The 13,560-nt window shown below is 35.7% G+C and overlaps 1 protein-coding gene across 6 annotated transcripts in view; it reads left to right on the forward strand.

The window, feature by feature from the left end:
* The window catches only part of NRK (Nik related kinase), a 166,444-nt gene that overhangs the window by 93,046 nt on the left and 59,838 nt on the right, over positions 1-13,560 (forward strand). For all 6 annotated transcript variants that reach the window (XM_029241281.1, XM_029241276.1, XM_029241278.1 and 3 more), the window contains 4 exons: positions 530-660; positions 2,537-2,591; positions 6,706-6,784; positions 7,851-8,026. In XM_029241281.1, the coding sequence (XP_029097114.1) occupies positions 530-660; positions 2,537-2,591; positions 6,706-6,784; positions 7,851-8,026 (441 nt within the window). The remainder of the gene's footprint in view (positions 1-529; positions 661-2,536; positions 2,592-6,705; positions 6,785-7,850; positions 8,027-13,560) is intronic.

Here is a 13,560-nt window from a genome sequence, read left to right on the forward strand (position 1 = left end):
TCTAAGCTAAGATATGGATACTGCAGTAAATATTTGCATCTGATTCAGAAGATCTGTAGAAGAACTTAAACTAAATTTTATCATAAATTCCTTTTTCTTTATCAGTGTGGTAGGGCTTTCTAATATCATAAATGAGACTTCCTAATAAAGTACTAATAAGTTTTAGATTTCTTAGATGTTGCTTATAGTGCTGGTCTTCCTCCAGCTTGGTGGCAGGTCCAAATACTACATATGTTATCACTTCAGAGGTTCAGGGTGTACTGATGGAACTTTATTTTTAATATTCATGGTAAACATTCAGCCAAACCTACTGTAGATTTATAATAGCACTGCTGATTCTCTTTCCAACATAAATACCAGCAAAAGCCTATTTCCCAGTGTTCCTGGAGTAGACTTCATGGTAAAGTTTGCTGGGCTGGAATGAAAATCTGTTATCCATTGTGGCTTTTGTATTGGCTTTCCAAGTTAAAGCAATAATTTATTGACCTTTTTGTTACTGATTAATTATTTTGACAAATGAATTTTGCAGTGGATTTTGGAGTGAGTGCCCAGGTGAGCAGAACTAATGGGAGGAGAAATAGCTTCATTGGGACACCATACTGGATGGCACCTGAGGTGATTGACTGTGACGAGGACCCCAGACGCTCCTATGATTACAGAGTAAGTGTAAGGATTCAGATAGTAGGAATCAAATTTTGGAAAGGACTTTTGACTTTTTATTTTAATTTATGAAATAAAAGAATAAAAATCAGGCAGTTCCCTTTTTATGATTCTTTTAATGTATTCTTTTTTATATCTTTATTGGAGTATAATTGCTTACAATGTTGTGTTAGTTTCTGCTGTACAACAAAGTGAATCAGCTATATGTATACATATAACCCCATATCACCTCCCTCTTGAGCCTCCCTCCCACCCTCCCTATCCTACCCCTCTAGGTCATCACAAAGCATCAAGCTGATTTCCCTGTAAAAAGCAGGCAGCTCCTTCTTTCACATAGACTCTAATAAGAAATGCTAGACACTGTTCCTATATGTGGTTTAATGATGTGCATAAAAATAATATTTTCTAAGAATGTAGACAAAGTAGACCATTGGGAGTTATCCATATTTGAGGAAGAATGTCTAGTTCATATTGCTTGCAACTTCTTGGTAAAAATATTATATTATGTGGCTTTATATGGAAATTTAACTTCCAGGGACAGAGTGCTTTGTAAACTTAAAAATGAATAAATGTAAAGCCAATTATTAATCCCCACAGTAACTTAGCTCCAGAGAGAAAAAAATAATAATTTGATTACTAAGAGTAATGGAGAAAATCCTTGGCATGGTTCACCTCCAAACCACAGAAAATCAGTGGAATAGACAAATTAAGTAACAATTCATGCTATTTATTAAAATTTCCACTGAAGCTGCAATTTGGACAATATACATCTATGTACACATTTCAAAAAGCTGGTGTGGAAAGAAAACTCTCCATTTGCTATAGACTGGAAAAACCACACTCACTCTCCACATCATAAGTCATCCAAACAATTCATTGTGGTTTCGTTGTATGGGACCTAGGACTCGATACTTGAAGTTGATTAATTCAAGTTTCATCTCTTTTCCCTTTCCCTTAAATGCCCCCTGCTTGATCTGCAAGCAGACCTGATGAGAGCTTATTATAGCCCAGTACTATTAGGAGCTATGGAGACAATGGAAGTGTAATGTTCTTTAAGTGGCTTGCTGTAAAAAAATAATGTTTTATAGCTGTACAATTTTTGGCAGTCTTCCAAGGACTTTCACCCGTTTTAATTATATGTCTTTAATTTTTAGTCCCATGTAACTTAAAGAAAACTTAAACCATCACAACAACCCTTTGAAGCTAAGACATCTATAAACAGGTGTCTTAACAATTCAGTTAACTTGCTTAGGAGTCATTAAGCCAAACAGTGCACCTCTAGCCCTGTGCCCTTTCCACATTCTAAAAAACAAAGTACAGTTAATAGTAGTGAGGGTCATTTCCTAGAGCCTCCTAGAATATAATTTCCTAGAATTATAATAATTCTATCTTCAATATACTATATTCAAGGAACTGCTGAAGTGCTTATATATAGTATTTCATTTAATACTTATACTAGTTCTATGATGTGTATACCATTATCATCTCTACATAGTGTGAAATTGAGATACAAAGAGTTAAATCATTTACCTAAGATCCAACTTCTTTACAGCTAGTAGTATGTGATAGGACTTCTTTACAACAAATTCCTTCTGTTATTTCAGTTAAGGTAACAATAGCAATACATCCAAGATGAATTTTCCTTACATTGAATCCCATCCCATGTCAACTGGTTGTGTAGTGTAGTACTGGCTGGTCACAGGGTCAAATAAGATCTTCCTATAACATCAGTCTATAATGAAGCCCCATTATAGAAAACCCATAAAATGGCTGTAGCATTGACATCTCCCCTCAGCCAAAGATTGTTTTGAGATTCTAAATACTATCAGTTTCCCATTTTTAAGTGACATTTTTTTGATCATCTTTTCTTTTGCAGAGTGATGTGTGGTCCGTGGGAATCACTGCTATTGAAATGGCTGAAGGGGCTCCTCGTGAGTAAAAATATTTGTTGTTTGTTCAAAGTTAGGGAAACATGTTGTACAAATCTGTCACTTGTACTAGCTAGCTTGTACTGGCTACAAAGGTGCCACACTATGTGCCAAACTATAAATGGTGGCCTTTTCCTGCTTACCAAACACTGCAGTCAGAATGGCCAGATATGTCTATAAGAAGAGTTTGTATTTTTCTCTCTTAAGATATCTTATTTTAGGATGATTGAGTGTTGTTTCAATTTAGCCTCAGTAACATTTGGTCCTGATAGTCCTAACCAAACAGAATATAAAGGCATTCAGTACATATTCACTGGTGGAATATTTAGGTTCCCAAACATTTACAGTTATACACTGCTACTACTTCAGACTGTGACAGTTGAGAAAATCTCCCAGTAGTTCCTTTTAATTGAGCCAATCCTGAACAACATTGAGAAGTAAGTTTTTTATTTTCCTTTGGAGTCAGTCTAGCTCATCATTGGTGCCTTCCTTGCTCCTATCAGCCACTTCATTGCCCCTAATTGTTCAGAAGGCTTCATTTCCTCTTGTTTCCCCCTCCTTCCCATCATTTAAATGACCTGTCAGCATTCTGTTCTCTCAGGACACTGTTTTCTGATAGGAAAGTGAAAATAGAATGTGAACTTGTGTATAAATGATTAATAACCATCTAATGTATTACCCCATAAGCAGAGCATATTTGTTGTCCTCAATACCTAAATCCAAGGATATAAATAATAAATACATTCCTAGTATTGATGAGAAGTGAGAGAAGTGCCTGGAGTGTGTGTGTCAGGGGGCAGGGGTTGGAATTGCTTTGCTTCTCCCTCTCCAAGCAGATCTTGTAGGTTCCCATGTCCCTACCTGCTTCATCTGCACAGTATCTACTATATTATCACTGTGTTTCAAGGCTAATGGGAGTAGAAATAGTGGTAACATAATTGTAAAGAATTCCTGGTGTCCCTTGGAATATCACATATCATAGAACGGGCTTGGATTAAAGCTGAGCCAGATGTGGAGATCAGGTCACTGCTGCGTCTCTGTTAGTGCCCAAAAATCTACAAAGTACCTATATTGGGTGAGTTTTTAAATGATGGAAAAATTGTTTACTCCACATATATATAATTGAGATGAAACTGGGAAGGTACATATTATTCCTCATTATCTCATGACTATTTCTCTTTATGAAACATGCTTAAATTATATTGAGCTCCTCCACTCTTCCTCTTCCTCCTCCTCTCTTGCTCTCTTTAAATACACATATTGTATTTCATGAATATTGATGCATGTATTTGGTTAGGATGAATGACTGCATCAAGTAGTATATTATTTCTATTGTCTTTCCAAAAAGACTAGCTTTCTACATTTTGCAGATATGTACTTTTTGATTCACCTTTTTTGGTTTCACTTTTTTATTCTAAAATAATAAATCATTGGAGAAAAGAGGCGTAATGAGCAACTCACAGAAGAAATACAGAGAGGGAGTTCTTCACAGAATACACAAATGGCAACTTTTTGCAAAAGATAGCTGAGGACCAGGAGATTCTTAACTCACAGTAGAAAATAGGACCAGCATGCCTGGATAAGTAGTCATTGGAATGGTGCAACTTTAGTCATGAACAACTTGAAATAGCCATACTGCTAAAACATTTGTCTTTCACCAGTCTCCTTTATTGCCTGGAGTATTAATTTTGGATGGGAATGGCTGTCATCAATTTAAATACAGAAATCCCCCAGGTTGTGATATTTATCATCTCAGAAAGGATGGCCTTCCAAAGTGACAGTTATGTGATAATTACCTCTGAGGTCCAAATAACAAAATCCCCTTCTGCCTTTGGTGAGTCTCTCCCAGGGAAGTAAAAAGAAATAGAGAATACCTTCTCACTAAAAGGGTGCTGTAGGGACTCTCAGAGGAAAGAGAATCAGGACTTTAAGTCCTTGGATTCTGGATAGAAATTCAAATTTGATGTGCAGTCCTTTAAACCAAGGCCAGAACATTGCTAGTAGTTATTCAAACACCAGAATATCATAGGTCAATTAATATTGAATATGTGTAGTTCTTAGTTTCTTTGTTTTTTGTAGAAAAGTGAATCGTTGCCTGGAGAAGCAGGACTGGATTGACAGTTTACTCCAACTCTCCTTCCTTGTCAAGGATCTACAACAGCCAATTTACCTTAATCAGAACTGTATCTTTCCCTATGTTAGCATTCTCCTTGGTGTTGTAGAGATTGTTTGTAATACTATCAGACATGCTTGTTTATAGTCCTACTTCTATTCCTTGTAGTGTCCTTCCCTTACACCCCAGATCAATCTTTACCTGAGTGTCTTTACCCCTGTCCCATCAGGAGACCCATTTCTTCAGTATTCAGAAGATTCCTTTGGATCTCAACATATTGTAGGTGTTAAACCACGTTATTTAAAATAATTCAAACTACACCCAGTTTAATGTTTCTAATCTATCAAGATATGTATTTTTAAAGTAGATTTACTACTTCAAAGGAATGAGCCTCTAATGGTGAAAATTTAGGCAACATTAGGATATATGGGGTGAAGGGGACATTAACTGGAATTCCTAAAATTAAACAATATAGGAAACCTCCACAATTGCTGTTTGACACAGTTCTTGTACCCACCCTATGCCTCATTCATTTGTGGACTTCTCCTTTCCTTTCATGAAAACTTACCCAGCCTATGCCCTAACTCTTGACACTGAAGATGTTGTTAGTTAACTGAGATGCTCAGATGTTAATAAATGACAACTGCTTAATATTGTAAAATTTTACTTATAATATGTTTAAAGGACAGATTCTGGTGATTGATTGGACACAGTAAAGGAATGAAGAGAATCAAATATTATCCGGATGTTTTGAGCTGGGGGCTAATTTTGCCCTCAATTATATACCTGCACCTTCTATTAATTTATACCCATGTAATTGAAACAAAAGTCTGACCTTTGAACAATTGCCTTTATATTACTCTAATGAAATTACCCTGGGGAGTTTCTTTCTACTACTATGAGAGGCCAGTTCGACATTGTAATTTCTCTGGAGATGTATTTTGGGAGAGGAAGGATGCCTCTAAAGAGTTATTAATATCAAAATGTCCTCAGATGAATGGCACACTTCTAGTGTTAGATGAAATTTACACTATGGCTTTCCTTTGGGGGAATTATTGCACTGCCTGTTTTCTTTAATCAAAACACAAGAGGAAATAAGTGAAGTGAGACACATATTTAAACACTTACAGAAAATCCCAGAATTCCCAAGCCAATGAGGTAATGAAATTATATACCACATATTGGAATAGGCTTTTCTTTGTATGGCTGTGTGTCTAAAAAAGGAGAATGAAAGTCTAGTAATTTGGCACAGAATTGAGGTGCCAGATAGTTAAAATCTTATAATATCAATAGCTAATATTTATTAAGTGCTTACTCTGTGCCAGACACTTTTATATGTAGGTTGCCATTTAATTCTCATAGCAACTCTTTGAAGGAATTCTTGATATATTTCCTGTTTTTAAGATGAAGAAACCAAGGCACAGAGAGGTTAAGTAATTTGCCCAAGGTCACAAAGGTAGAATTAGGATTTGAACACAGATGATCTTACTCTAGAGGGTGTGTTCTTAATAGTTACTCTATCTACTTCTTTTCCTAGGACTGTCAGCTTCCAAACAGATTATTCTCCTCTTTTTAGACTACTAAATCATTGTTTATATATTATTGCAAACAGTTATTAGTCTGGTTGACTTTTTCAGCCTATAATTACATATTCCAATTTTACAACTGTAGATACCTGCAGTACAAAAACACAGAAGAGTGTTTGTCTCCACCTGTATTGTTTACTTCTCTAGATATAAATTATCAATCACACATTTCAAAATTTTTATCTAGTGTAATTTATTATTATTTGTCACACCTGGCAATAGTGAAGCTTTAGGATCTTACATAATGGACTGTTTGTGTTAAAATCAGCTTTCCTCTAACTACATTCTTTTGTATCTATTCCTTAGTATCTATTCAACATGATATGTGAAAGAATAGTGAGAATCCCCTCTGGAATAAGAAGTGTGTTCTGTAGTTACCCTTATTACTCATTCTAAGCTTATCTATTTTACTTTGCAGCCCTGTGTAACCTTCAGCCTTTGGAAGCCCTATTCGTTATTTTGCGAGAATCTGCTCCCAAAGTCAAATCCAGCGGATGGTAAAGATGAATGACTTAATCTCTTAAACACATTAACCTGATATTTTTATGTAGCAGAATTCATTTGGTCAGTCCTGCTTCAACATCCTTATTGGACGATATTTCCTAAAAACCAATACCTTAAGTAAGGGGGTCTAAATGACTAGTGTTCATTAAGAGCTAGCTAGCCAATCAGAAATAATACTCTCCATAGTATATTGTGATGACATTACTGTCCTGGCATTAGTGACATATTCAGTTATTTCTTCAGTAATGGGATGGACTAATGGAAGCCATTTGAGAAGTTTCTCACTGAGCCCAGATAGGCAGTCAGTGATTGTGATATATAGCCCAGTCGTTTGACCCATTAAACTAAACATCCAAAGACCTAGAAAAGAGGACTTGTTCTCTCAGCGTGCTACAGCCCAACTAAACTTGGGAATCTTTCTTCCTGAAGCTTTTTGATCTAGTACCTGAAGCTCTTGCTTGTTCTTAGTATTTATTGCTTTCCTGGTAGAAGTGGTTACTATGATTTGATTGCAGACATTCTTCCTTGTGATTAAATTTAACCCTTCCCACAGATTCAGGCTTTCTGGTCACATCTGTTTCTGTGGGCCATTTTATAAGATTAATTAGTCATGGTACTATTAACACCCTATTCTGGATCATTACATTGGCACCTTTATAGCTTAAAGTGCATATAGTCAAGTGAAACACTCAGGCTTCAAAGTATGACTACTGTGGGATGACCAATCTAGTCTCATGGTCTATATAAATCACATCAACCACTTAATTGCCTTCACACCACTTGACTTTTTATCATGTACATACTTCCGAACTCATTGAAGTTTCTACTATTATTTGGGTAGAAAATGCCATTGACTCTGGCCTCTTCAGAGGTTTGAATGGCATTGTTGTGTAATGTATATTGTCAAGCTGCAGAATATTTGGCTATTGAAAAGACTATTAATAGCTAGAGACAACTCTCTTCAAAAATACAACCTTCAGAGTGGCATGTGGGTGGAGGTGGGAGGAGGTGTGGCAGGCCTGAGAATGCTCTTTTATCTCTTTGACTCATTTCTTTTAGGTCCCGCAAGTTCCATAATTTCATGGAAAAGTGCATGATAAAAAATTTCTTATTTCGTCCTACTTCTGCAAACATGCTTCATCACCCATTTGTTCGGAATATAAAAAATGAAGGGCATGTTGTTGAGTCATTAAAGAAGCACCTTACTGGAATCATTAAAAAGAGACAGAAAAAAGGTAGAATATGTGAATCTTCATTTTACTGGAATAAATATTCAAATGAGAGCAAAATTTATTAAATATTTTCAGAAAAAAATATTTAAGAATTAGGTTGAAAGTAAAAATTCTGAGACCACTGATATTTAGTTTTTCCACTAATATGCCATATGCATTTAATTCATTATCTCTTACCTGATCATATATATATACATAAGATTATAATTTTTTGTCAGTTACAACTGGCACGTGTTCATATTTACAAAGACTTTGAAGGCCTCCAGAAGAATTTTGTGATATGCCAATTTCATTTTAAGAAAACTCCTAACTGAAGAAATAAAATTTAAAAAAAGATAACAAAATCTATATCTTATTATTCAGTGTACCATACAAAGTTGATTTTATGTATGAACCTCCAACTTTAAGATGAAACTAAAGGAACACATTTATGCAAATAAAAGTAAGCTTCTAGATTTTAATGTCAAAAATGGCAGGATGAATGTTCATCAAACCCAGAGGAAATTACTTAGGAAGTTCTAACTTTATAGGTTGTATACCATATTCTGCATTTAACTTAGGGCACCATAGGCAGGGTTGAGTGGTAATGGAATAGCAAGGGGGGAGCCTGAAAAAGATAGCAGGCATTCTCAGATTCATTCTAAGATTGATTGCAGTGAGCTCCTTCCATCTACATAAATATACATATCTTATTTTGGAGTGAGAAGCAGAAGGAATTAATTTATTTACCCATGGTGGAGAATTTATTGGACCAGCATCACAGAAGCCGACCAGTCACAAATGGATACAGGAAGACCACACATCTAGTTGAGAATTCGCTAATTACCAGAGCTGCAAGATTTTCAAAATGTAACCTGCAGGAAAAGACACGATTATATGGAGATTACATGGAAGATGTAAATATAGTTGTCCTAAACTCTTTTTTTTTTAATGTCTTTATTGGAGTATCATTGCTTTAAAATGTTCTGGTAGTTTCTTCTATATAGCAAAGTGAATCAGCTATATGTAGACTTATATCCCCTCCCTCTTGTGTCTCCCTCCAACCCTCCCTATCCCACCCCTCTAGGTGGTCACAAAGCACCGAGCTGATCTCCCTGTGCTATGGGGCGGCTTCCCACTAGCTATCTAATTGACATTTGATAGTGTATATATGTCAATGCTATTCTCTGACTTCGTCCTAGCTTACCCTTCCCCCTCCCTGTGTCCTCAAATCCATTCTCTACGTCTGCATCTTTATTCCTGTCCTAACCCTAGGTTCTTAAGACCCTTTTTTTTTTAGATTCCATATATATGTGTTAGCATATGGTATTTGTTTTTCTCTTTCTGACTTACTTCACTCTGTATGACAGTCTCTAGGTCCATCCACCTCACTACAAATAACTCAATTTCGTATCTTTTTATGGCTCAGTAATATTGCATTGTATACATGTGCCACATCTTCTTTATCCATTCATCTGTCGATGGACACTTAGGTTGTTTCCATGTCCTGGCTATTGTAAATAGAGCTGCAGTGAACATTGTGGTCCATGACTCTTTTTGAATTATGGTTTTCTCAGTGTATATGCCCAGTAGTGGAATTGCTGGGTCGTATGGTAGTTCTACTTTTAGATTTTTAAGGAACCTCAATACTGTTCTCCATAGTGGCTGTATCAATTTACATTCCCACAAACAGTGCAAGAGTGTTCCTTGCTGGTTTCCTCTCCAGCATTTATTGTTTGTAGATTTGTTGATGATAGCCATTCTGACTGGTGTGAGGTGATACTTCATTGTAGTTTTGATTTGCATTTCTCTAAGGATTAGTGATGTTGAGCATCCTTTCATGTGTTTGTTGGCAATCTGTATATCTTCTTTGCAGAAATGTCTGTTTAGGTCTTCTGCCCATTTTTGGATTGGGTTTTTTGTTTTTTTCATATTGAGCTGCATGAGCTGCCTGTATATTTAGGAGATTAATTCTTTGTCAGTTGCTTCGTTTGCAAATATATTCTCCCATTCTGAGGGCTGTCTTTTCGTCTTGTTTATGGTTTCCTTTGTTGTGCAAAAGCTTTTACGTTTCATTAGGTCCCATTTGTTTATTTTTGTTTTTATTTCCATTTCTCTAGGAAGTGGGTCAAAAAGGATCTTGCTATGAATTATGTCATAGAGTGTTCTGTCTATGTTTTCCTCTAAGAGTTTTATAGTGTCTGGCCTTACATTTAGGTGTTTAATCCATTTTATTTTTGTGCATGGTGTTAGGGAGTGTTCTAATTTCATTCTTTTACATATAGCTGTCCAGTTTTTCCAGCACACTTACTTAAGAGGCTGTCTTTTCTCCATTGTATATTCTTGCCTCCTTTATCAGACATAAGGTGACCATATGTGTGTGGGTTTACCTCTGGGCTTTCTATCCTGTTCCATTGATCTATCTTTCTGTTTTTGTGCCAGTACCATACTGTCTTGATTACTGTAACTTTGTAGTATAGTCTGAAGTCTGGGAGCTTGATTGCTCCAGCTCCGTTTTTCTTTCTCAAGATTGCTTTAGCTATTTGGGCTCTTTTTGGTTTCCATACAAATTGTGAAAATTTTTGTTCTAGTTCTATGAAAAATGCCATTGGTAGTTTGATAGGGATTGCACTGAATCTGTAGATTGCTTTGGGTAGTAGATTCATTTTCACAATTTTGTTTCTTCCAATCCAAGAACATGGTATATCTCTCCATCTGTTTGTATCGTCTTTAATTTCTTTCATCAGTGTCTTATAATTTTCTGCATACAGGTCTTTTGTCTCCTTAGGTAGGTTTATTCCTTGGTATTTTATTCTTTTTGTTGCAATGGTAAATGGGAGTGTTTCCTTAATTTCTCTTTCAGAGTTTTCATCATTAGTGTATAGGAATGCAAGAGGTTTCTGTGCATTAATTCTGTACCCTGCTACTTTAGCAAATTCATTGATTAGCTCTAGTGGTTTTCTGGTAGAGTCTTTAGGACTGTCTATGTATAGTATCATATCATCTGCAAAGAGTAACAGCTTTACTTCTTCTTTTCCGATTTGAATTCATTTTATTTCTTTTCTTGTCTGATTTCTGTGGCTAAAACTGCCAAAACTATGTTGAATAACAGTGGTGAAAGTGGGAAACCTTGTCTTGTTCCTGATCTTAGTGGAAATGGTTTCAGTTTTTCACCATTGAGAACGATGTTGGCTGTGGGTTTGTCATATATGGCCTTTATTATGTTGAGGTAAGTTCCCTCTCTGACTACTTTCTGGAGGATTTTTATCTTAAATGTTGTTGAATTTTGTCAAAAACTTTTTTGCATCTATTGAGATGATCATATGGTTTTTTATCCTTCAATTTTTTAATATGGTGTTTCACATTGATTGATTTGCGTATATTGAAAAATCCTTGCATCCCTGGGATAAACCCTACTTGATCATCGTGTATGATCCTTTTAATGTACTGTTGGATTCTGTTTGCTACTATTTTGTTGAGGATTTTTGCATCTATGTTCATCAGTGATATTGGCCTGTAGTTTTCTTTCTTTGTTTGTGACATCTTTGTCTGGTTTTGGTATCAGGGTGATGGTGGCCTCATAGAATGAGTTTGGGAGTGTTCCTCCCTCTTCTATGTTTTGGAAGTGTTTGAGAAAGATAGGTGATAGCTCTTCTCTAAGTGTTTGATAGAAGTTGCCTTTGAAGCCATCTGGTCCTTGGCTTTTGTTTGTTGGAAGATATTTAATCACAGTTTCAATTTCAGTGCTTGTGATTGGTCTGTTTATATTTTCTATTTCTTCCTGGTTCAGGCTCAGGAGGTTGCGCTTTTCTAGGAATTTGTCCATTTCTTTCAGGTTGTCCATATTTTTTGGCATATACTTGCTTGTGTTAATCTCTCATGATCCTTTGTATTTCTGCAGTGTCTGTTGTTATTTCCCCAGTGTCATTTCTAATTCTGTTAATTTTTGTCTTCTCCCTTTTTTTCTTGATGAGTCTTGCTAGTGGTTTATCAATTTTGTTTGTCTTCTCAAAGAACCAGCTTTTAGTTTTATTGATCTTTGCTATCATTTTCTTCATTTGTTTATCATTTATTTCTGATCTGATCTTTATGATTTCTTTCCTTCTGCTAACTTTGGGTTGTTTTTTTGTTGTTTTTGCTGTTCTTTCTGAAATTGCTTTTGGTGTAAGGTTAGGTTGTTTCTTTGAGATTTTTTTCATTTCTTGAGGTAGGTTTTTATTGCTATAAACTTCCCTCTTAGAACTGCTTTTGCTGCATCCCATAGGTTTTGGGTCACTGTGTTTTCATTGTCATCTGTTTCTAGGTATTTTTTGATTTCCTCTTTGATTTCTTCAAGTGATCTCTTGGTTATTTAGTAGCATATTGTTTTGCCTCCATGTGTTTGTATTTTTTACAGATTCTTTCCTGTAATGGGTATCTAGTTTCATAGCGTTGTGGTCAGAAAAGATACTTGATACAATTTCAAGTTTCGTAAATTTATCAAGGCTTCATTTGTGACCCAAGATATGATCTATCCTGGAGGATGTTCCAGAGCACTTGAGAAGAAAGTGTATTCTGTTGTTTTTGGATGGACTGTCCTATAAATATCAATTAAGTCCATATTGTTTAATGTATCATTTAAAGCTTGTGTTTCCTTATTTAGATTCATTTGGATGATCTGTCCATTGGTGAAAGTAGGGTGTTAATGTCCCCTACTATGATTGTGTTACTGTCGATTTCCCCTTTTATGGCTGTTAGCATTTGCCTTATGCATTGAGGTGCTCCTATGTTGGGTGCATAAATATTTACAATTGTTATATATCTTCTTCTTGGATTCATCCCTTGATCATTATGTAGTGTCCTTCTTTGTCGCTTGTAATAGTCTTTATTTTAAATTCTATTTCGTCTGATATGAGAATTGATACTCCAGCTTTCTTTTGATTTCCATTTGCATGGAATATCTTTTTCCATCCCCTCATTTTCAGTCTATATTTGTCCCTAAGTCTGAAGTAGGTCTCTTGTAGACAGCATATGCACACGTCTTTTCTTTGTATCCATTCAGCCAGTGTGTGTCTTTTGGTTGGATCATTTAACCCATTTACGTTTAAGGTAATTATTGATATATATGTTTCTATTAACATTTTCTTAATTGTTTTGTGTTTGTTTTTGTAAGTCTTTTCCTTCTCTTGTGTTTCCTGCCTAGAGATGTTCCTTTAGCATTTGTTGTAAAGCTGGTTTGGTGGTGCTGAATTCTCTTAACTTTTGCTTGTCTGTAAGGTTTTAATTTCCTGTTGAATCTGAATGAGATCCTTGCTGGGGAGAGTAATCTTGGTTGTAGGTTTTTTTCTTTCATCACTTTAAACATGTCTTGCCACTCCCTTCGGGCTTGTAGAGTTTCTGCAGAAAGATCAGATGTTAACCATATGGGGATCCCTTGTATGTTATTTGTTGCTTTTCCCTTGCTGCATTTAATTTTTTTTTTTGTATTTAATTTTTGATAGTTTGACTAATATGTGTCTTGACGTGTTTCACCTTGGATTTATCCTGTATGGGACTCTCTGTGCTTGTGGACTTGATTG

Source organism: Monodon monoceros, unplaced genomic scaffold (genome assembly GCF_005190385.1).
Source record: "Monodon monoceros isolate NGI ecotype Baffin Bay Population unplaced genomic scaffold, NGI_Narwhal_1 Super_Scaffold_22, whole genome shotgun sequence".
In the NCBI taxonomy this organism is placed as follows: Eukaryota; Metazoa; Chordata; class Mammalia; order Artiodactyla; family Monodontidae; genus Monodon; species Monodon monoceros.